At 35.3% G+C, this 25,946-nt stretch overlaps 1 protein-coding gene across 2 annotated transcripts in view; it reads left to right on the top strand.

The window, feature by feature from the left end:
• Positions 1-19,374, top strand: part of LEPR (leptin receptor) — a gene marked incomplete at its 3' end in the record, with an annotated part of 84,039 nt that extends 64,665 nt beyond the window's left edge. Inside the window, exons 15-19 of one of the 2 annotated variants that reach the window (XM_080801355.1) lie at positions 574-756; positions 2,181-2,276; positions 4,180-4,285; positions 5,399-5,474; positions 18,547-19,374. In XM_080801355.1, the coding sequence (XP_080657481.1) occupies positions 574-756; positions 2,181-2,276; positions 4,180-4,285; positions 5,399-5,474; positions 18,547-19,374 (1,289 nt within the window). Of the gene's footprint in view, positions 1-573; positions 757-2,180; positions 2,277-4,179; positions 4,286-5,398; positions 5,475-15,496; positions 17,767-18,546 lie in introns of those variants that run through there. The other variant, XM_080801356.1, reaches the window with a different exon arrangement.
• Positions 19,375-25,946: the final 6,572 nt, after the last annotated feature.

The following is a 25,946-nucleotide window of genomic DNA, read 5'->3' as shown; positions in this document are numbered from 1 at the left end:
CCATTTGCAACGACATGGATGGAACTAGAGGGTAAAATAAGTCAATCAGAGAAAGATGATTATCATATGATCTCTCTGATATGAGGAATTTGAGAGGCAGGGCAGGGGTTGTGGGGGTTAGGGAGGGAAAAAATGAAATAGGTTGGGATTGGGAGGGAGACAAACCATAAGAGACTCTTAATTTTTTATTTTTATTAACATATAATGTATTATTAGCCCCAGGGGTACAGGTCATAAGAGACTCTTAATCTCAGGAAACAAACCGAGGGTTGCTGGGGGTGGGGGGTAGGGATAGGGTAGCTGGGTTATGGACATTGGAGAGGGTATGTGCTATAGTGAGTGCTGTGAGATGTGTAAGCCTGATGATTCACAGACCTGTACCCCTGGGGCAAATAATACATTATATGTTAAAAAAATGAATAAAATAAAAAAATTATATTATATTTATCTATATAATTGTGAGCCTTCTCTAACATCTCCCTTTCTCCAGTAGGTCATATGCCCCTCAAAGTGTTAGGGGAATTTTTTTATTAGTTTTGAATTTAAAAACAAATTTTCTTCTTTTCCCCTCAGTAAATTCCGTTCAGTCGCTCAGTGCTTATCCTTTAAACAGCAGTTGTGTGCTTCTCTCTTGGACGCTGTTACCTAGTGACTACTCTCTGATGTATTTTGTTACTGAGTGGAAAATTCTTAATGAAGACAGTGAAGTTAAATGGCTTAGGATCCCTCCATCAGTTAAGAAGTATTATATCCACGGTAAGTTTGGTGTGCTTTCATAAGTTTTTCTTACAGTTTAGCATGAGAGTGATTATTAATTTAAATAAGATAGCCAGTTAATGAAAACTTCAAAAATGTAAATGATACTACCATCTTACCACATATAATCCTATCACTTTATCATAAACATTCAGTTCTGTTTCATTTGATCCTTTCTAAATATTTTACAGTCATAATCATGTCACCTATTGCTTTTCTTCTGGTTTGTTCCTTTGATATATCACAAGCATGTTTCTATTTTCTCCCCAGTCCTTTTAACGATGATTTTTAGTGATCATATAGCATTTTATTCCCAAGTCTACTTAAACCATTTATTTATTTGAGAACATTTTTTGTTGCTTTCAGCTTTACTTTTTTTTTTCTAGGACTGTTTTTTAATGGCCTTTGATATCTGCCACCAGATTGTTTTCCCAAATCTGTGTACCAACATATAATGCTACTAGCAGTGAGTGGGAATGCCAGGCTGAAGGTCTACAAATGTAGGACTAAGTGATGTAGGCAGTATAAACTCCCAAAGTAGACCAGTTGCCCCAGGAGGGGATTAAAGTACAAAGTAATCGTGTACAATACAGTATCTCCAAGTCTGAGTAGGGTTTTAGTAGGGAAGCTAACAATTGCCATGACCCTATTATTGTACAATATCACTCCAGAGACTTGTACTTCTGTTTCATTCCAAAGACCCTAGAATTTAGCATCAGGGCAAATAGAAATGATTGATAGAGAACGAAATTCAGTTCATTACCATTATTGTCCAGATGATTATTCTCTATGCTTTTCTTTAAACCATGTAAATATATAATCTAGGCCTCAACAAGATTTATCCCTTGTGGGATACTTGTATGTTGTTAACATTTATAAAAATGATACATCACTGATAGATTCATTTTGAACTTTGCTATACAGATGGTTGTCCCCCTGACAAGGGGATCCCTGGATAAGCAAGGGGACGCCTGGTCCCCACCCCCACTTCTTTGCATTTCATAAGACTTTAGTCTCACAGCTGCCTTGAATGAGGAAAATAAGGAAGTTAAGTGCCCATGAAAGGGGAATATTGCTGGCTTTGGGGATTTGGGAGAGGAGGTAAGACATATTGTCCTGGAAAGGGAAAGTATAAATTCATATGCCATGAGCTTGAACAAACTGGCTATCATTAGAACATGCTCTTGAAAATTGCAGTCTTGTGTCTCTGGGTAATATTTTCAATTTGAAAATTGTCATTACTAGGAGAATTTGGAATGCTTAGGTGGTTTTTGAAACTCCCTCAATCATCAGTATCAATCCATAAATAACAATCTATTTCTATGTTTGGAAAAATAAGAGAGTCACCTAAATTTTTTTTATATAGGTTTCACTTGTTAGTGTTAATTCAGTAAGAATGACCTTTAATATATTTTTCTCCTCAGATCATTTTATCCCCATTGAGAAATATCAATTTAGTCTTTACCCAGTATTTATGGAAGGGGTAGGGAAACCGAAGATAATTAATAGTTTCCCCCAAGGTAAGAATTTTCCTTCTGGTTTCTTTTTATACAATGTGTGTTTTCCCATTCAGTTAGCAGTTATGTTGCCATCTGATTATTTTCTTTCTAATGGAATCATGGAAGAGTCTAGAATCTTACATAGATGTGTCAGGGAGTGATTGCAGAAGGGGTACGTGGACCCTTGGTGGTTTAAGAAGAATAATCAAGCATGGTATTCTTGTATTAGAAATTAACATTTTCGGTCTCAAACTGGATAAAAAGTTAATGGAAACAAAATAAAGGAAAATATGCATCAGTGCAATAAAACATATAATCAGAAAGACTAATTAGAAAAATATTAATTTTCTATATAATTTATATAAATGCATCTACCCCAAACAATATGTCTGGGGGATATATACTTATGAGCCTTTAAATTTTTTTTAAAGATTTTAATTTTATTTATTTGACAGAGAGAGAGAGAGAGACAAAGCACAGGTAGACAGAGCAGCAGACAGAGGGAGAGGGAGAAGCAGTCTCTCTACTGAGCAGGAGTGTGATGTGGGACTCGATCCTAAGACCCTAGGATCACAACCTGAGCTGAAGGCAGACCCTTAACCGACTGAGCCACCCAGTTGCCCAGGCCTTTAAATTTTAATTAATCTTTTAAAGGAAACACTTTTCCTCTAAAAATAAAACTGGAGAAGTAGTTATAGAAATAAATTCATTGTACCTCTTAAATTTCTAATTCATTTTACCATACTTGGAGTATCAACATTTTGATTTTGCTATAATGGCTCAAATTGTCTTCAAGTCCAAGCAACCTAATAATGAAGTTTCAAGAGAGAAATATTTTCCTGGTTTTAGCATTAAGATGATTGTTAAGAACCCATTCATTTATTATTTGATACATATGTGCTGGGAACAAGAACTGGGGATACAACAATAAACATCTGTCTCCGTCCTTAAGGAGCTTAACCCTCATGCTCTAATGGAAGTGAAAGTAAACAAATCATGTATAATATAATGGCAGATAGAAATTAGTGCCATGCTTGTTGTGATGAACACTGGGTGTTGTATTTAAGTAATGAATCACTAAATTCTACTCCTGAAACCAATATTACACTATATGTTAATGAACTAGAATTTAAATAAAAACTTAAAAAAATAACTTGCACTCAAAAAAAATCCCAAATCAATAAAACATCATCTAAGAGTGACAATTGGTAATAATTAATAAAAGGACTAATTTAATAATAATAAAAAATAAGTGCCATGAAGCAAAATAAATGTAAGATGAAATGATAGAGTTAAAATGTGGTGCTTTCGTTAGGATGGTCAGAATTGGTCTTTGTAGTTCAAGCCATGCAAGTACAAAAGAGAAGAACATTTTAGACAAAGGAATAGCAAGTGCAAAGTTTCTGAAGACTGAGCATGTTTGGTGGCTCAAGAAAAGCAAGGTCAATGTGTGTGGAATGAACAAAGTAGAGAGTGGCAGGTGATGAAGGTTGGATTCTCTAGAAGCAGATACTGAGACAGAGAGTCATCAGAACAACTTTAATTGGCACTTTGACTCATATAACCTAAAGTGATCACATGGAATTGGCAGAAAATAATTTTGAAAAGGTGTTTTGTTAACTCACTGTAAGCATAATTCTGCACAAAAAAATATTTCATTGTGTAAACCTGGCGATTCACAGACCTGTAACCCTGGGGATAAAAATACATTATATGTTTATTAAAATAAAATTTAAAAAAAATAAAAAAAATATTTCATTAATGTGATCATAACTATACTTTTAGCTTCTTTTTTATTTTTGTATCTTTAAAGGTAGTACAGATTTATGATGAAATCAGAAAAAAGTCTGCTGTAATTTTTGGTACAGAAAGATGTTTTTACTTCCTCAACCTTCTGAATCATGTGAATTCTATTTCTTTTCAGATGATATTGAAAAACACCAGCATGATGCAGGTCTATATGTAATTGTGCCAATAATTATTTCCTCTTCAATCTTACTGCTTGGAACACTGTTAATATCACACCAAAGGTATTGTACATGGAGTTACGAATCTTTATGGCCAAAGCTCTTGAGCATATTTAAACCTTGATTTAAAACCCAAATCAGAAACACTATAGTATCCTAAATATGTTTATGTGGTATTCAGTATACAGTTAAGATGGCCTAAAAAGAAAAGGCCCGTTTTTAGGAAACCACATTTTGTTTTGCTAGTACAACACAAACATCATGGACGAGATTCATGTTTTAAATGTAAATACATTCAGGAAATAACAAGCTTATAACAGGAAATCTGAGGCAGTATGTCCTCAGAGATGGCAACAATGGCTTTTAGAGCTGTATAATTTGGGTTGAGGACTTTTAGTGGTGAAGATTTACCTGGAGTGGCCAGTTCATTTAGGATTAGGAAGCACTCCAGTTTTTAAAAATCAGCACTGTGTGGCTTCCCAGTCTGTCTAGTTTGCAAATGGCCTTGAATTTCTTGTGGCTCTAGGGTGCCATATCACTGTGTGCTGAGAGGCCCAGACCTATGAAATTATTTCCCACGTGTCAAATCTCTACAGAAACTTTTGTCTTATAACAAAAAAGAGGGATGGGAGATTTTAGAATCTGAACGTGTCTTTCAGTCAGGTGAGCCGGTGGGGCCATATCAAGTGGAATTATTTCTGAAACTCAACTGATGGCCCCTATTTTTCCTTTTTGAGAGGGGCAGGGAGGGGCAGAGGGAGAAGGAAAGAATCTTAAGTAGTCTCCATGCCCAGCATGGAGCTCGATGTTTGGCTCAATTTCATGGTCCTGAGATTGTGACTTGATCCAAAATCAGGAGTTGGATGCTTAGCTAACTGAGCCATCCAGGCACCCCGATGACCACTTTTCATATATTGTTTCTCCAAGAAAGATCCACTCAAAGTGTTTAGCACAGTGCCTGGCAAAGAGCTTTCAGTAAGTGTTGGTTATTTTATTATTATAGTGATTATTAACTTTAATCTAGATAGAACATTGGTGGAAATCTTCATGGGGTAGTGTGTGAAAATGAATCAGGTTCTACTGAGAAGTAGCTGATCTGGTAGATTAATTTCTAATTTGTGCATTCATTAGCTGTGAACATTTTCTATATGAATGTTTTTTGTTTCTCCTTTATAGAATGAAAAAGCTGTTTTGGGAAGATGTTCCAAACCCCAAGAACTGTTCCTGGGCACAAGGACTTAATTTTCAGAAGGTCCCTTTTTCAATTTTTTTAACCCAAAATATGTAAGATTGTGCTTTAGGTGCTGTATGCCTTATATAGCATCCAACATTTTTAAGGTTTAAAATAGTTTAAGGATAAGGTTTAAATCTTATTTTATTCAATTCATTTAAATTTGAGTTCTGTTTAATCCATTACGTATTTTCAAGAATAGCAGGATGCAGAGATGTGAAATTAGGATGAAAACAAAATTTTGTAGGTAGTTCATCATATGAAAATTAAATACATAGGTATATATATATATGAAAAATATAGATGTATATATTTATATATATATCTTCTGGGTTTTAGTATATAATAAAATAAATATTAGAATATTAAGGGTTAAATCTGATGGAGAACAGATATTTAGCTATACTTTTCTGGTGTAAATTGATTGTCTTTAGGTAAAGGCTGGAATCAATATAATATTTTTAGTCCCTGTAATTATATTCATAATTATTTCAATCAGTTAAAAGCTATATAAATAATCCTGTCCTTAAACACTGCAATCTGAAAAAAGCAGTTGTCCTAATGAAGCTTACACTTAAGCACATGGTTTTTTTCAAGCTAAAGTACTTTATAAATTAATCAGCTATAATAAAATAATTTATACATATATCTTGTAATAGAATTCCCCAGAAAACTGTAGAGTTTAACTAATGTTTTATTAATTCTTATCATTTCCCCTGCAGCAAGGTTAGGTTTCCACCCATAAAATTGAGAAAATAGAATTCAGTTTTCATGTCAAAATATCTACACAATGTTTTAAACCGTAATCATATGGAGGTTTTAAGCAGTCTCAACAATTTCATCTTTATCATTAGTCACTGTTAAAAGTCTTCAGTGGTTTCCTTTTAGCTGCGAGGTAAAGTTCAGTCCCTTTAAGCCAGTATTCAATGACCTCTCTCTGTAATCTGTTACCAACCTATGCGTCCTATTTCTTCTGTCCCTGGGCCTTGATCATGCCTTTGCTCTTCCCTTTACTTCTACAGACCCCACTACGTTGGTGAAGACTTCACTCTAGTCCCTTTTCTACAAATTTTTCTTTAACAAAAGTAGTTCAGAAGATTTCTCTCCCTCTAAGTTCCCAGAGCATTTTACTGTTCAGTGTATTGTGAAGAGCTTTCTGAGTTCCCAGGGTATGTCTTACTCCTCACAAATATTTGTTGAACTCCTACTGCATGGGAGGTATTAAAGTCAGAATTAATTAAAGCCGTGCTGGTAATTCATGATCATGTCCATTCATATATGTGCAAATCACTGAGATACATTAAGATTTTTGCTTCAGTCCTCAGTATCTCAGCTTCCTTTCCTGTAAAATGAGGTTTAATGGAACTTGCATCATAAGGTTTGTTTGGGGGATTAAAGAAGATGGTACTTGTAGCGTAGTAAAGCCTCAATAACTATTAATCATCATTATTTTACATTTTTAGATGTTTCAAATTATTATTCTTTCAATGACACTGTGGGATAATTATCATTGTTTTCATTTGATAGAAGAAAAAACCTGGGGCTTATAGTGGTTAAGTATCTTGTTTTAGAACCAGGCGTGGCTTGCCAATTTGTCTGACTGTGGAGCCTGTTCGTTCCATTACTCATTCTTCTCCATAGTAGTGGCTTTCAATTTTATTTTATTTTATTTTTTTTATTTTTATTATTTTTATTTTATTTTATTTTTTTTATTTGACCATGACCCACAATACATGCCTATCTATGCCCAGTACATGCATAGGTATAGATATGCAAAACTGAAAGGATTTCAGTATATGTAGTACTCTCTATTTTCAAAATTCTATTTTCTTTTAAAAAATACTGGTTGCAACCCACTACGTTGATTTCACTTACTACTGGCCTATGACTTGCAGCAAGAAAAGCACTACTCTCCAGTTTATCAATGAACAAATGAGCAAATATATTGTAGATATAACAGTGCAAACGATTAAATTGTGATCTTTCAGCAGAAACGACACGGTCTTATCTTCAGATGAGACAGCACAAGATGATCATTCTCTTTATAGAAACTTTGCTTTGTTTTGAGTCCAACCAGCCCCACACCACACAGCTCTCAGCTATGGCATCAGGCACTGTATGCCACGGAGTCTCCTTCCATTAGACAGAGCTCATGATTTTTTTCAATTAGTAAAATATTTATTCCTGTCTTCTCTCTTCCATTATGAATTCACACAGTAACATTTATTGTCGCTATAATGATATTTCAGCCATATATATTTATCTGTCATTCATTCATTCATTCAATAAGCGCATAGTAAGTATTTACATGTAAGTCTAGGATGTGACTAGGATCTTGGGAAACAAATTTTTCAGAGATTTTCCTTACTATCTGGGAAATAAGACAGTAAGGTTATAGAGGAGTGGTTTGAGTGGAAAGTGGAATAGAAAGAACTTGTCTTCTTTATCATCTCTAAAATAGTTTATTCATTTTAAAATTCATTAGTTTGTTTCACTCATTCATTCACAGCCTATTTATTGAATACCTGTCCTGTGCTAGTCACTGTGCTATACCTTCAGGTTGTACTGATCAGAAAAACAAACTCCTGCAGTGGATGGTCAAGCAGGGAAATAAGCATTAATCAATGATAATGGAAATAACAATATGCTATGGCATATGTAACCAACTAATAATTATAAGCTACATGTTGTGAAAAAAAAAAAAAAAAGATCCAGTGTGCTGAGCTTAGTGTGTGGGATGGGTGGGGATGAGTGGTGAAGATAGGAAAGCAACAACTGAGCTAAGCTCTAGAAGATGATTAGTCATTAGCTAGGTTTTGTGGTGGAGTGGGGAGAGCCCAGGCAAAGCCACCTTCAAACACAAAGACCTGAGGTAGGAAGGACCACGGCACATTCATAAACTGAAAATAGGAAGATCAAAAGACAGTGTAAGGAGGAGATTTTTCTTATATATGAGGAGCTCTTTATTTTAAGATGAGCATTTTTGGGGGGGGGCACAAAAACTAGATATCTATGTAAACAAAAATTTTAAAGCTTCACCATCCAAGTATACATAAGTGCCGGAAATAACCATCTTCTTGCCTCTTTAAGAGAAGCTAAAATACTCTCTTCAACATGTGAAGCTCTTCAGATCTCCCCTCTGCACCACCATGAAAATGGTTTCTAAATGTTTCCCGGGGTAGGGAAATGATCAGGCCCACCTTCGCAAAGGAAGTCTGAGCCTGCACTAAATGATCTCTCCCCTTTCCGGAAGATGGCTGGCTCAAAGGAACCACTTGGTGGATAGAGGTTGGATCAGTGAGCGTTTGTTACAGACCGTGTTCTCCTGCTGTCTCACACGCATGCGCTGAAGATGAGCATAGTGTCATGTGCAGCAGATCATGTGACAGAGGTTAAACACAAGGAGACTGAAATCTCACTCAGTTTTTCCACGTTCTAGTAAAGTGAAGAAGTGTGAAGAATTTTTAAGATCCTTGCAGTGGGTGTGGATATCATTATCTTTATTTCTTCCCCCCCTGCCAATATTTGACTTGGTAATCTTACAAGATAATTTTTTGAGCATAACCAGTCCTCAAGATGCCTAGTTTATTTCTAGAGCTTAACAGGTACACAGGTAACATAGTCTAGGAATAAATCAGTTTGGGGAATATAACTGGAATATTTGAAAAGTGAAGAAGAATATAAGAAATAAGAATATAAGAATATAATTTCAAAGATTTTTACTAATGATAAAAATCAAACCATCTAAAATGCAATAACTTAAAAAGATCTCTTCTACTTTGATTTCCTAAATAGCTAAAAATATACTTTTTAAGGGAAAAATGGTGTTGTGTAATTCATGCTATATTTCTAAACCAGGTAAGGCAAATTTACTATTGACTCTTTGCTTTTATATTCATTTATTTTCTTTAGTTTTATCATAGTCTTCTATTTTCTGATGACCAAACTGAGTCTCAGAGTGGTTCAGTGGCTTGTCTTGATCATCTATCCTGTCCTTGTAAAAACTTTGGTTAAACCCAAGTCCATAGGACTCAAACTGCCACTCTTGCTATCAGTCCCATCTTAGTGATATATTTCTTTATGTAACTTATGCTACTAAACTGTATACTTAAAAACAGTTGAAAGACTAAATTTTGTTATGTGTACTTTAACAAAATTTAGCAAATGAGTAAGAAATCTGGGTGGACGTTTCTGCAAGGAAGCTATATAAATGGCCAATAAGCACTAATGAATATATGCTCAACATCATCAGCTATTAGGGAAATACAACCCCAAAACACAAGATACCACTTTATACTGGTGAGGATGGCTATAATCAAAAAGACAGATACTAAGTGTTGGTGAGAACGTGGAGAAATTAGAACTTGGAAGCTGCCAGTGGGAATGTAAAATGCGGCAGCCCTTTAGGAATATGGTCTTTACAGTTCTTCAGTAGTTCAATATAGAATTACCATATGACCCAACAATTCCACTGTTGGGTATATATTCAATAGAAATGAAATAACGTATTATGTGGAGATTTATACATGAGTGTTCATAGCAGCTTTGTTCATAGTAGCCAAGATGTGGAAATAAGCCAAATATCTATCAAATGATGAATGGGTGAGCAAAGGGTGATATATCCAATTCTGAAACAAAAGGAAACGACAAACAAACAACATAACCCACAGTGTATTGCAAAGCAAATGGACCATGACAGCCCATCATTGTTAAAAATATTTACAGTGCGGGCACTGGGTGGCTCAGTGGGTTAAGCCTCTCCCTTCAGCTCAGGTCATGATCTCAGGGTCCTGGAATCAAGCCCCGCACTGAGCTCTCTGCTCAGCAGGGAGCCTGCTTGTCTCTCTCCCTCTGCCTGCCACTCTGCTTGCTTGTGCTCTCTATCTCTCTGTCAAATAAATAAATAAAATCTTTAAAAAATATATTTACAGTATTTTTAAAGGAGATAATAATTTTTTCCATAAAGCATTTCCCTTAATTATCCTCCAAATTCAGATTATTTCGAACTTTGGTTTTTGTGAAAGTAACCCTATCCTTGTAATTCCTTCGACATCCAACCTGATTTCTTAAATGGTCCCTAAAATCAATCTCTTCCACTTTTTGAGCTGTCATTCTCATTCCCTTTGGTTTATAATGAGTCTAAATGCATATTTACCTATTTACCTCATATTTTTAAAATAAAATTTACAGTTCAAGTTCGTTCTGCTTGCTCCCCTCAGTAGTTTCAGTGCCCCCTTCCCTTCTGAGGGGCACCCGCTTTCAAGAATATAGTGTGTATTTTTCCAGTGTGTGCTTTTATACTTCCCTACACCTGCATATGTGCAGTTATGAACAGTGAACAAAAACACTTTGGGTTATATGAATGTGAACCTGACTTCATAATTATTCAAAAGTTATTTTTGTTTTCAGCATTGTTTTCTGAGATCTCTCCATGTGGATACAGTTAACACAGTTTACCCATGTGGACAGGCCTATGGTATCCATCCTATAAATATATCACAATTAATATGTCTATCCCCCTACTGATGGATATTTAAGCTGTTTAAAAGCTTTTTTCTATTTATCACAAACAATGCTGCAGGAATCAGGATCGTATATGTCTCTGTGTTCTCTGGAGCTATATCGGTCCCATTATTTTAAAAAGTAAGGTTTTGCATTACCAGATGACCAGTGTGCATGGTTCACTGGTGAAATAGTATGGGAGAAGATTTATTGCAAAATACAGTGTCCTCCTCTACCCCTAGCTACCCTTAGTCTTGCTCTCCAAATGCCTTTGCTTCAAACTGGTTTGCTTTTAATTTCTCTGGGAGGTCATCTTTATATTTCTAAAAATAATATGTTTATACCACTATGAAATGTAGTCATCATATATTGATTTCTGGCAATAATGAAGATTTACTCGTACACTTAACTTTTCCTGCCCTTCTCCTTTCCCCACAGTCCTACCACATACTGTTTTGTCACTTTTATCAATTTTTTCAGTAATTACTCTGCAACCTCAGAAAAATCTTCTTAGATTACATTTATTTCCATCAAATAGACTACTTCTTGGAGCTCCCTTCCCTCCCCCTTTTTAAAAATAAAATAAAGACATTAGCACTCTTGCCTTTCCCTACATTTCCCCCTCCACTTCCCAATCTATAAATATAACTCTGTGTGTTAAGTCAGGATTTATAGCATGTTTTGTGCTATAATTGTTTAAAAAACAGAAAGTCAACAAACTGCATTTACACTGCTATGAATATGTAAATACTGTTATTTGCAGAACAAGTAATAGAGTGGTGAAACTCTTGGGAGTTCTAATGTCACAGGAGAATCTATTTTTTTAAAGATATTAGAAATATTTCACCTGTTTATCAAAATTGTGCCAAATTTTAGTTGGCTTCATTTTTAGTTCTTATGGGTTGTCGTTGCTTTTTCTAGAGTTTCTAATTGCTTCTTTAAAAGTTTTTTGTGCTTCTTTTACATAAGCTTCTTCACTGGATACCTTCTCCCAGTGTGCTCTGCCCAGGAAACCTTCTGGATGGGGCCTTTTCTAAAATTTCTATAAGCCATCACTCCGGATTTTCCTTAACCGGTTTCTAGTGACTGCTGCTTCCTAAATTCCTTTTCTTCTTCTTTCTTGATGAACTACATCCTTACATAACCTCCTCAGAAAGGTTTTGTGTGAGGTCAGAGTCTCTGCATGCCTGAAATTCTTCTTATGGTGCCTTCATTGATTGCTGGTTTGGTGGAATGTCAGTTTCTGGGTTGGGCAAGTCTTTCCAGTTGAACTTTGAAACGATTCCTGCCTCATCACCTAGTACCCAGTTTTGCTTCCAAGAAGCCAGATGCCATTCTGATTTTTATTCCTCACTGGTTGCTTACAATTTTCTTGGATTTAAAATATTCTCTCCATTTTAAAGAAGTATTTATTTATTTATTTATTTGAGTGAGAGAGAGAGAGAGAGAGCATGAGCAGCGGGGAGGGACAGTGGGAGAAGGGAGAAGCAGACTTCCCGCTGAGCAAGGAGCCCAGTGTCAGACTGATCCCAGGACCCCAGGTCATGACCTGAGCTGAAGGCAGACACTTAACCAAATGAGCCACCCAGGCATCCACAAAATATTCTCCCCATTTTCAATGTTCTAAAATTTCAGTGGTGGGTCTAGGGACATTCTTTTTCATTTAATTCAGTCACCATTTGAAGACAATTTCAATTCCATGACTCTGATCATATCCAAGAAATTATGTTATTTCTTTGCTGATTTCCTCTCCTCCTGTTTCTTTTGTTCTGTCTTTCTAGAATTTGTATTGGTTAGATGTTAAACCCTCGGCATGGTCTTCTGTATGTCTTATCTCTATGTTCTTTTTTGTTTTTTGTTTTATATTTGAGACTTTGCCATATCCTATTTTAATGCTTCTGTTACACTTTTATTTACTGATATACTTGTAAATTTGCAAGGTTTTTTTTTCCCAGAATATTTTGTTCTGGTTTTATGCATACAACATTTTCTTAAATCTTACTAGAAATATGAATTAAAGGATCATAGTTTAAAAAATTCTCTTTTTTCCTATTCTCTGAGTTTTCTTTGTACTAGGATTATGTTTTCTTTTGTTTATCTTGGCTTTTCTTTTCTTTTCTTTTATCTCCGACTTTCCCCAAATATCTAGTAATTCTTTGTTTTCCTTTAATATTTTAGAATAAACAGTAGATGAGCTGACTGGGAGCCCAGTGCTTATAGGCAGGAATTATTGCTTGGTTGTATAGATAGGGCTCTGGCTAGATGAGGAAAAATGTACTCACAGGCACTAATACTTCATAGCTGCTTGGTAACTCCCAGGATAGGTCCTTAGTTGATTTGGAAAACAAAACCTCAACTTGGGTGTGGAAGGTAGTTCTAATATGAAGGATTTTCTGTGTATAGCAGAGTAATGGAAGAGCCCCATTCCACGTGCATAGTTTCTGGTTTTCAGTCTCAGTTCTCATATATTGCTGTGTTCTCACCTGCCGTTTCTTCCCGCACCATGTCTACTGTATTCAGCTGTGCAAACAGGCTTTCTCTTCAGCCACAGCCCACTCTAGAAGTACTTTGGTCCATAGCTTCCTTTGCTAATCCTCTTTGGTTTACATTCTTCCAGTTGTTTTCCGTCTCCTAGACATGCATTCAGAATCTTTTTTTTTTTTTTTTAAGATTTTATTTATTTATTTGACACAGAGAGAGACAGCAAGAGCGGGAACACAAACAGGGGGAATGGGAGAGGGAGAAGCAGGCTTTCCGCAGAGCAGGGAGTCTGATGGGGGGCCTCAATCCCAGGACTCTGGGATCATGACCTGAGCTGAAGGCAGATGCCTAATGACTGAGCCACCCAGGCACCCCAGCATTCAGAATCGTATTCCCTCTTGCCTTCTCAGGTCATCTTCTGTGTTGTGGGTGCGCATTTGGTATTTGTGTACTTTCATTCTAACAGAGTCTCTTCAGAGATGAGAAAGCAACACATTCAACCTGCCATCTTGAACCAGAATACCCCCTCTACACCCTTCTTCTTGATACTTTAAAACTCAGAATCGTAAAAAAAAAAAAAAAAGAAAAAGAAATATAGAAATCAGAATCCAAAAAAAAAGGGCTGAATTCTTGTAGGAAAATGTAGTGATGCAATAGACTTCCTTTTCTTCTAATTCAAATTTCACGGTGTTTAAAACCCTGCCACCAATTTGGTTTTTTACTTTTTTCTTTAGTATTTTTGCCTAATCTGTTATTTTCTTCCTCTAAGTCTAAATCATCTGTAATTTTTTTGGACGATGAGGGGGGGGTGTCTAACCCCACTTCTTTGTTTTCTACGTCGATGTCCATTTTCACAAGAGCACAGTCCAGTTAATAACCTACCTTAGGAGTGTGAAAGCTAAAACCAAATGGATTTTTGCCATGTGATTCAAAGACACAGTCTTTGAAGATTCAATGTGATTCAAAGACACAGTCTTTGTCAAATGGATTTTTGCCATGTGATTCAAAGACACAGTCTTTGAAGATTCAATGTGATTCAAAGACACAGTCTTTGAAAGATTCCACAGTCTGCTCTATGCCTCCAAAGCAGCTCAGCAACCTGCAGGTTCCAAGAACACCCGTCTCACAGATCTGGGGCAGAACACCCCTGAAAATGCTTGAATGGTCTTGCAGAAGTGGGTAGAATTGGTGCAGTTTTGAGTGGGAAGTTCTCTTTAGAAGTGCATTATTGGGCTTTCAAGTGCGTATCTCATTCCCCTAAATTAGGACTTCCGTTTTGTTTATTTTTGTATTCTTAGTATTTATGATATGCCCGTGGGTTCTTAAGAACCAAAAGAGAATATTAGCTGAAATCTATCACAGCAGTACTAAAAGCAAAACCAAGAACACGTTTTCCCACCAGTTTGCATTTAGCATGTCTTTTCATCCTTCCATGGTTTTATAGAAAGATGGTTGGGCTGGAAAAAATTGAAGAACTAAGTCCGGGTCCTCACTGTGCTCTAATTAGCTCTGCAACCTTAAGCCCCACTTGCTTTGTTTTTTTAAAAAAGGAAGCACATGGACCAGAAGGTTTCTTAGATTTTTTTTTCTAGATTAGGAAAATCATGGTAATGATCTGTCATTGTATTATTCACTGTTTTAGCTCTTCTCTCTCTCAATTTTTAAATTTTTGCTTTTACTGTTCTACTATTTTTTACTCTTTCTTGTTTCAATACTTCTCTCCAATACTTCTGTTGCTCCCCATTTCCTCCTTTTTAATTTTCCAGCTCTTTGGTTTTTTTCCTCCTTACTCTGTTATTCTTCTATAGTTTTTCCTTGTCTGGGGTCACCAAGACTATTCCTAGAGCGTGATGTTAAGGCATGCTTTACGAAAATAGAAGAGACAACCTCGGTTCAAAAGCTTACTCTTCTATAAAAAAGATGTATTAGTCTAGTATAACAGAAGAATTCATAGTCCAGAAGCCATGCCTGACAGAAAATGTTTTTGAAATCTTTCATCTTTTGCTTTGTGAGTGATTTTTTATTTTGCTTTCTTATTTTGTTTTATTTTATCTAAACAGAGAACGGACATTCTTTGAAGTCTAATCATGATCACTACAGATGAATCCAATGTACCACCTTCCCAACATTCTGTAGAGTATTAGAAGATTTTTACATTTTGAAGAAGGGGAGACAAATCTAAAAAATATTTGGTTCAACTATTAAGAACTAAAATATGGTGGATGATGTTGATTTAGAACTTAAAATAGAAGGGTAAATTTGGGGTCAAGAGATAGGTCTGAGTCCAATTCAGTTTGAATGTATGATTACTTTTTGGGTCACCTAAAGTTTAAAAAATAATATTCATGGTATATGACTTTTGATTTGTCATTTGTGTGGTCATAAAACATTAAAAACTATGACTGTTCTAACCACGTATCTATTCAATATTGTCAGGCAGGTAGTAGACAATGCCGTAACTAGGTGAAAACTGTAGCTTCTGACAAATGACTTTGCAAACACAATGAATCTAATTACAGGATAAAGTGAAACTATCTAGTTTATATCTTTATGTCCCAAGTTTTCCATTTTGTATTCTTTTATAGATACCTGAGCTTATAAACGTGTGTGTTCTTTCGACTGTCTTGTAGTTTTTATGTCTGTCTAATTTGGGTCAATCTGGAAATTCCCATCTTCAGTAGTCTTGCAAATGACTTAGGCACTAACTTTGATTTCAGTTCAGGGAAAGCCAGAAGTTAGGGTGTGTGCTGGTCAGAGGCCAGTGGAAGTTACAGTTCGTATCAGGATGACCTGACATATCCAGGTCAGACTGACCAGATGAGAAAACACATCAGTCTCCAATTCAGCCTCTTTGTGAAATTCTTGCCTACATTCAATTTATTTACACCGAACCACCCAAAGCTTCTGGCAGGCAGAGAGGTACACAGTGATGCAAAAAGGGAGCTTTTACAAATAGTTCATGGCAAAGACAGGACTCTTCTTCCTGAAAAAATACCCTTGCTATTTCTATGATATCAGCATACTAAGTGTGTTATGTTGCTCACATTCAAAATAAACCAAACCTTCTATTTGATAAACCTAAATAATATTCAAATTTAGGGAACATATTGATCCCTTACATTTAGATTTCATTCAGAGTTTTATTTGGCTATGAAAACAACACTAAAAGTAATGAAGAATGGGTCCTTTTCCCCCCTTCATTGACTTTTAATTGATACTACTGGAACATAAAATCTAAGTGTGAGATTATGAAAGGATATTCTTTCATTCCTTCCAACAGAATACATATTTAATATGTTCCCAGACCATTCTAAACTCTTGAAAAATTAGATGCATATAATGATTGAAGTGATTTTTTTAATGAACATTCTTTTAATATAGGTTTATGAGCCATTGATAAAATATACATCAATAATATATGAGTATGTGACTTCTTATTAATTATTAGTGAAACCTTCCATCTGAATGCATTTGAAGACATGGACATTATTCAGTATCAGTAGTTAGTTACCAATTATAAAGTTTTAGAGAGCATGTAGTATGCCAAAGATGACATCTGAGGAGCATATGTGAGTTTGTGTGCTATTAGCTATTGGTGTGTATATTTTCTTTTCATATTGACAGCATGTAGTGCCTTTATTTGGTGATCTTAATTTCTAGGTTCATTTGAATTTTAAGTAATTCAAGACATATATAGTAGTAAGTTTAAGAAAAAGCAAAATGAGCAAGTAAATATTTGAAGGAAATCATAAATCTAATGATAGATTTATATCAGAAAGAGGAAAGGCATAGGAAGTTTTCATACATTATGCTCATAGAATAACAGAAGAGGTTGTGTTAACATGGTGTCTGTCATTATGCAGTATTTTAATATCTATATAAGCCTATTCCATTTTTATTATATTTAGTGTTTGGCATATTTATTCTTTTATAGTTATAATCACCAATATGTTTTCTTTAAGAATTTAAAATGCTAATGAAAAAAATTGTGTTTTTATATGGAATATATTTGTCATTATGAAGAACAGTTGGGGAAATTGTTATTTCAGGCAATAAATTTGAATTCATTCTAGTAGTTTAAAAATTGTAAAATTCAGAAGTTCAACCATAGTATATGTCTTATGAATTGAACCACATTTTCAGTAGCTCTTCATTTATTGCATTAATTTTTAAGTGTGATGTGTCCACGGTATTCCTTATTTTGCATTTATTTTTTCAATATGTTTACATTGTATGAGTTGAGCTTATGCACAGATTCTTTATTTGTGGCTGCATAGCAGGATTTTTTGTTGTGATGTAACCAGCATTCTTATAAAAGATACGATGTGCATTTGTTTTGCGTCTTTGTCTTCATTCCACATGTTCCATAGTATGTGTTTTTATTTGAAGCTATTTAAAAGGAAGAGTAATTTAAGAATCTGTGATCATATCTTTCACCATCACTGTTTTCAAAACATTGGTATTAGTTCTTCTTTTCTGAAAGTCTTAAATAGATTTTCAGTATGATGTAAGGCAGATAAGTCTTAACAGTCACAAATAGTTTACCCTCATACCATATCTTATGTCATGGAGTAGTTATTTTAACTGTCTTTGCACTAGTTGGTTTGTTCATTTGACTTTATTTCAGTTCCTTTTTTTTTTTAATTGGAGGTTTAAATTTTCAGTTTGTGGAAACCTAATTTGCTGTAAAATATTAGGAATTCTTCAGAATACAGCTCTTTTTAATTACAATAACCAGTCTTTATTGAGAGCTAAGCACTTTCAGACACTCTCTAATTTATTCCTCACCACAATGCCAGGAAGTAAATACTGAACATATTTTTACAGATGAAGAGACTAAAAGGCAAAGAGGTTAATGTACTTGTCCTGGTCATAGAAGGGCTCAAACCAAAGTCTGTCTCATCCCACTTTTAAACCATCTTCTGCTGACTCTCCCTTATGATTTTTGACATATTCATTTTCAGTCCAAAAAAAAAAAACCCCCAGTTAATTTGTGGTTGACTTATGTCCTTTGGTAGTAACTTTCACACTTTCATTTCTGCGATGATGTCATAATGAAGCAAAAAGAAATTTAATACAATTGAGCATTAAAATGTGTCTTTTCTTTTAGCCAGAAACATTTGAGCATCTTTTTATCAAGCATACAGAATCAGTGATATTTGGTCCTCTTCTTTTGGAGCCTGAAACCATTTCAGAAGATATCAGTGTTGACACATCATGGAAGAATAAAGATGAGATGGTACCAACCACTATGGTCTCTGTACTTTTGACAACTCCGGATCTTGAAAAGGGTTCTGTTTGTATCCGTGACCAGCAGAGCAGTGCTAACTTCTCTGAGCTGGGGAGCACCGTGATAGCCCGTGAGGATGAAAGCAGGAGGCAGCCCTCTGTTAGATATGCCACCCTCCTCGGCAGCTCTAAATCAAGTGAAATTGATGAAGAGCAGGGGCTTATAAACAGCTCAGTCAGCAAATGCTTCTCTAGCAAAAATTCCCTACCAAAGGGTTCTTTTTCCAACAGCTCATGGGAGATAGAAACCCAGGCATTTTTTATATTATCAGACCAGCATCCCAATATAATTTCACCACACCTTCCATTCTCAGAAGGATTGGATGAACTTTTGAAACTCGAGGGAAATTTCCCTGAAGAAAATAATGGTGAAAGGTCTGTCTATTATTTAGGGGTCACCTCAATCAAAAAAAGGGAGACTGGTGTGTTTTTGACTGATGAGTCCCAAGTGTTGTGTCCATTCCCAACCCACTGTTTATTCACTGACATCAGAATCCTCCAGGACAGTTGTTCACACCTTGTAGAAAATAACTTCAATTTAGAAACTTCTGGTCAGAAGACTTTTGTATCATACATGCCTCAGTTTCAGATTTGTTCCACTCAGACTCAGAAAATAATGGAAAACAAAATGTGTGACCTAACTGTCTAATTTCATTCAAGAAGCATCTCAGATTTATGTTAGAATGAATCATGTGAAGTGTAATATATTTCGCTGTGGTTGTGGCTATGGGAGAGGAAAGAAAACCGTCAAAATTGGAAATGATTGTCCCCAAATCAGTGGTATCTGTCCTCACTCAGTAAGGTAGACAAAAAGTGTGAGACACCCTTCAAGAGCCTGGCAATGTAGACTGACTCTTCTAATTCCATTAACAAGCTACACCGGGAAGGTTTCCAATGGCTTGTTTCTAGCTTTTTAAAAGCTTTTTAAAAGCTAGAAACAAGCCCAACAGATATCACATTTGGGAACAGGAGACCTGTGTAGAAAGAGCTAATCTTCTCAGTTATACTTAAGTTTGAAAGAAGACTTCAAACTGATAGTTGCGAAATATAACTTGCTTCAAGGGTGTCGTTGTTTTACCTTTTTATCTTGCGTTGTCTTTGCTTTCTACTGATTCGCGCACACACCGTTTGTACCCAAGAGGCATCCTCATACATTTTTAAAGTATGTGTTGTATTTGTATTTTGTGCTACTTGACTGTGTCATTTTAAGATTTTGCAATTTAACAAACTTGTCTTGAGAACTTACTCTGTGGTAGGCACTCCATTAAATGTTGCTGATTAATAGAAGATTTAGCTCTGGCCTAGGGGATATACTTCTGAAGACTGACAAGTAAGCCAATCTTTATGTGTCAAATATAAGATATGTACCATTGAATGAAACTATCTATTAGAATGGCAATACCCACAATTAATATTTTGATGACAACAAAAGCACTTTTGAAGACATCATGTCTGTCTTAACTCTTCTCTATGAAAGATGTCGCAATGGTCACTTTCGGATTCAGTTCGATTGCCACATGTTATTGTATCTCACTCCAGAATCACGGTCTTCCCTGATTCCCATTTGCTTGTGTGCTATTTTTTTTTTCTAACTTACAGAGCATTCTCTCTCATATAATCAACCACTGCATTAAATCTTTCCAAACTTTAACTCAACTAATTATTAAAGTAATCATATGGGACATGTTCCTCTATAACACCCATTTTAAAGATTAGAAGATTAAGTAATTTTCCCAAGGTCACAGAGTTAGTGGGTGATGGAACTGGGATTCAGATTTAAATCCAGATCTTTTAATGCTAGTGACTGTGTTTGAAACCTACACCTTACTTTACCATTCATTAAAAAGATGGGTTGTAATCAAGTAAAATTTATTAAGCGGAAATAGAACGTGGGATGAAAATTAAGTGAGAATTACACAGATGTTGTTTTTGCCCTTAAAGACTTTAATATTTATTGTTGGTTTCAGTTTCTAGTACGGCAACAAAACTCAAAGAATATTGAGCAACAAACTAAATTAAGAAACCTACAGAGATCAATGTTGAATGGCAATAATTAAGAATGTCAAGATGATCGGTATGATCAAAACAAATACTTCAGTCCTTGCAAATATGCCTATTGGTTGTTAAACATCCCCAGTTTCATACTTAGCCTGAGAGAGGATCCTGCTGATTTTACTGTTACCCGAAAGAAAATCCTGCTCTCTATCGCTATGCTAGCTGAGGCCCTATGAAATGAACAGTTCTAGACAATGACAAAGATCTCAGACCCCAACCAACAGGTGTTTTTTCACACTTCATGATCATTTGCCAGTTAGAAACCAATAAAGCTGTTTCCTATCATAGGCATCATTGAGCTAGCTTGGGATCTCATACTCTGGTAATGACTCTCACCAGAGAAAGGTAGAGGGCTCCTATCAACTCACTGAATAATTAGTATGGAATGAAAGCCTTAGTTCCATACAAAGATAAATTGAAAGAATATTTTTCTTCACTGATGTTTTAAGTGGTCCACAGATTCAGAAACAGAGGAAATTATTGCATGTATGGAAGCTCTGGTAAAATTGGCCATTATTTTGAATGCTGCTTATAGAATATAGACATTTAATTGAGGGTACCATATAGGAGAGACAGAAAAATTACATTTTGCTCCGGTCTGCACGTGGTTAGAGATTAAACACTGGGCATGTCCACTGAGACACAACATTTTCTTGTGGTCTGGGACCTGTAACTGTGAGGAAGAAAAACTGATAGAGGTTCCAATCAGCCCAAGATTTCACCATGCTATACATACGCTGTAGTGAATTCAGAAGTCCCAGGACCACTGTTGTGCTGTAGGTCTGTGTGAAAAGAATTTAGTAACAGCACATTAAGTTGAGAGCATGACCAGCAGCCTGGCACAGCTTGATTTCCTAAAAACAAGTGAAAACATCTCAAATATCAATATGCCAAGGGAGTTTCTTTCACGGAGAAGGCTAAAGCATACAGTTTGGCCTATTGGTATGTATAGATTTAGTTCTCTTCTATAATCAATGTGTTAGGGCTCTGATTTTCACTTTTGAAAGTTTGTTTCACTCTATGTATTACTATATATTATTAGGTCTTTGTGAGATTTATCTGTTATTAAATAGCAGGTTTTCATTAAAATTTAGAATTTTTATACTACAGGAGGTTCAGGTATTCTCCATTTCTTCCCAAAGATTCCTTAAAAAAAATGTTAGGGGAGAGAAGAGCTGAAATATGGGTTTGGACTTCAACATTTGGGAAAAACCTGGAATTTTGAGTATTTCACTGAAGGCCTTGAACTGAAAGACAAGTTACTAGTCAGTCTCTCTAAACCTGAACTTAATGAAAAGAAACTCAGAAGTTACTAATTTGAGCTAGGGCCGCAAGTTTCAACAGATTGTCTGAAGGTAAATCATTTGTCAGGGTTAACATGTCTCCTAGGTTAAACCCCCAAGAACAAAGACGAAGAAATCAAATCAATGTGCACTTACCAGCAGTAACAGCCGAGGCCTCCTGTTGGAGACCCGGGTTCCCATTTGGAGATGAACTACATCTGGATAAGAGAAATGGGAGCAGATAGTCTTCTATTTTTTAACCTAGTCTCAAGTAGTAAGAAGACTTGGATTACATTCGCAAACCAGTGGGTGATCCTGGACCTACAATAAGGCTTGATGACGCAGAGCCATGAGCTGCTACCTTCTCTCATCCCTTTCCAATAAAGCCAACTCCCTCTTTCCAAACACCAAACATATGGTCACATTCCCTTAGGAATATTCATCTTGACGCCTCAAAAGCTGAGAGAAGAAGAACTTCCTCCACAGATTGATACCAGATTCCAAAGCCACTTTGGTTGGCACGGGATCCAAGCTAGGCTATGAGAGCTGTGCCCACGGGGCTCACATGGGGTTGGACAATATGCTGAATGGATCAGGCCATGCTGCAGCCATATGTCACCTAGACGTGATGAAAGAGACCCCTTTCCAAATTCTTTCCTGTAGTTTCTAAAAGACATTTGCTCCACTTTTAAGGGTCATCTTGATAGTTACGGATTTTGCCAAACTATTTTTTATTGAAAAAACACGTTCTCAAATTTAAAACACAAGATGAAAAGGGTCTCTACTATGATGAATAGAAGCTGCATTTGAGGGTTACCCAAAAAATGTGAAGAAACTTTTACAAAAGGAAACTAGAGAAGTCACTGGTTTTATTTTTTCTTGAACAACTAATTTAGAATGGTGAAGCATTCCCGCACTGAATCACAGGGGAGCAGCTGAGAATACAAAGGTCTGGATTAGAACTGAGATATTTTCCCATGTATTTGTATGAGCATCAAGAAATGGTTTTCATGGGTTCTTATACTGAACAAATTATTTTTATACAAAGTCTATCACTCAGTGTTTATTTTGGAAAGCTGCTGAAGATGTCTATTTTTCAAAATTTTACTTAAGATGTTTGACATTGAATTCAATTTTGTGAGGATCTTTGACAGGATATTTTAAATAGCATTCATTCAAAACCCCTAGAACGGAGAAGAATTTGGGAAATTATCTAATTTTGTAGTGAAATACCTAGATTGCAGATATTGTACTTTTAAAACTTGTTATTAAGTATTTGGCATTCAGTGAACATTTTCTCTTTGGTCAAAATTGGTCAAAATGTTATAAACACAAGTGTTGAGTGAGATATGGTCACCAATTATTTTATAAAATGTAATTATTCTAATTCTCCTTTATGTCCCTAAAGTCATGAAGAAGGAAAGTAAATTATGACTGAATATTTTCATTTTTTATCATCACAGATCATGAGCAATTTCAGAATTTTGAGAAATCAAATGTCCAAATGGAGTTATTATGAGTTTAAGTTATTTTATAATTATTTTATTATTATATGATTACTTTCAGCAAAGTTTTGAAAATACAAAGAAGTAATCGTTGTAGTTCATTTAGTTAATATAAAATTTTTATACATTGATAGCCTTTATATCTTCAAAATACTTATATAATGCCTTTCCTTTGAAAGGGGTTTGGAAACATTTTAGATGCAAGTATCTCCCTTTACTGTTACTGTCTTGGGTGTCTACTCAATGCATCACTTCATACCAAATTTTTCTGGCATTATAGCCACTTGTGGTGAAAAATTACTCATTTTAAACATCAGGAGCTCTTTAGTTTGATTCTTTACTTCCTTAAGAAATCTTGATGTAGTGATCTGTGAACATTTGTTTTGTCATTTAGGTTTCCAGCAATTTGAGTTTTTAACCCCTTTTTGGGCTAGGATTCAGACACTTTCACTCTCTTGCTTTCTAATTTTAAAATGTAAATGAACAAATACACACAGGAAAAATTTCAGACAGTACAGAGAAATATAAGATAAAAGGTCTAAATATCTTTCCCTACCCAGCCCCCAGTTCCTATTCCCCAGAATAACCTGTTAGTATGATATCACATATCTTTTAAAAAATTTGTATTGTTGGGATTGTATTCCACCTGCTGTCATAAAATTATTCTTTTCCCTTAATAAATCATATTTCCATATAAACCCATATATACCTATTTCTTTTTTTGTAATGGTTTCACAGTGTCCCATTGTATCAAAGTACAATGATTTATGTTAACAGTTTACAGTTGGTGAACATTTAAGTTGTTTGCAATCCTTTACTATAACGGACAATACTGAAGTGAACATTCTTGTACATAATTGTCTTGGCATACTTTTGCAAATCTACTTGTCAGGAATCTTGGTTACAAGTGTAAGAAATCAACTCAAATTGAAGTATCTTTTTGATATTCTAATTTCATCTTGATGAATGAAGTTGAACCTATTTTCATGTTTATAAGCCATTTGTTTTTCTGTGCTTTCATATTTGCTGAATTCTCTTGGGTTATAATTTTAATAATTTCTTACCATTCTTTTTTTACATACATTATCTTGGTTTTTCTTAATTGAGATGTAACTTATATGCTGTAAAAATACACAAGCCTTCAGTGTATAGCTTAATGAATTTTTACACATTTCCCCCTGAGTGTTTGTCCAGGAGTAACATTGCTGAATGCAGGCTAGGTTCTAATTTAGCTTTAATAGATACTGCCAAATAATGGTTGAACTGATTTACACTGCAATCAGTAATGCAGAAGAGTCCTGCCGCTTCAACACTGATATTGTCAGCCTTCTGAATTTTAGCCATTCTTATGGTCGTGGAATGGTCTTTTGTGGTTTCGGTTTGCACCTCTGTAACATGTAATGATTTTGAGTAACATTTAATTAATTCTTCTCCTGCCATTTTTACTGTTTTGTCATAGATCTTATTTCTATGTGTTTCATAAACATCTAAAGTGTTGTTATATTGTTGCCTTAAGCAGTAAATAGTCTTTAAAATTTGCCCTTTGTAGTGTAGTCTGTTCCTTCCTGCATCTGTGTGTGCTTCCATCTGGGATAATTTCCCTTCATTCTAAAGAAATCTCTTGTCCTGCAGATCAACCGTAACTTCCTTAATAACTATTTTTTTCTGATATTTTGTGCTGTCATTTTGGGGTTCATATTTTTAATTATTTGGAATTAATTTTGCTGTAAAGAGTGATATAATCTAGCTTTTATATTTTGCAAGGGCCTAATCTGTTGTCCCAATGCAATTTGAGTCTGGGGGAAAAACCCTTTTTCTCAGTCACATAAAATGTCATGTTTATCATTAATTAATTCCCAAGTATATTTGTGTTTATTTCTGGGCTCTCTATTCTTTTGCATTGATTGCTCAGTCTGTTTTCATCTAGTACTAAATTTATTAGTTACCACCATCTACCCGATATGTTTTAGTATCTGGAGGGCTGGATTCCTCAGCTCTGCTCATTATGCTACATTGCTATTCTTTCCAGAACAATTTTAGTATCACTAAGTTTTATAAACAACAATTCTGTTGCTATTTCAATTGTAGTTAATATGAAAGTGTTGTAGCAAAGATAAAAGTACTGAAAAATGTTATCAAAACAGTGTTTTGTTGCCCAATGTTGCCTATAAATTTAAAAATTTGGGGAAGGAACTGTTACTTGTGTCTTCCTAAGTGAGACAAATAATTCGTATCATATCTGCAATATTAAATTCTTCCCAGAATCCACCTTTGACACTATGGAATAGAAATGTGGTAGATGCTCTAAACTTCATGCTTTCGATGTGGGGTTATAAGTAGCATGATTATCCATCCCACTGTGCCTGTCCAAATCTTTC

The sequence above is a fragment of the Martes martes genome (genome assembly GCF_963455335.1).
Source record: "Martes martes genome assembly, chromosome: 4".
In the NCBI taxonomy this organism is placed as follows: Eukaryota; Metazoa; Chordata; class Mammalia; order Carnivora; family Mustelidae; genus Martes; species Martes martes.
Note: the sequence above shows the minus strand (reverse complement) of the source record. Positions and strands in the feature narration are given on the sequence as shown.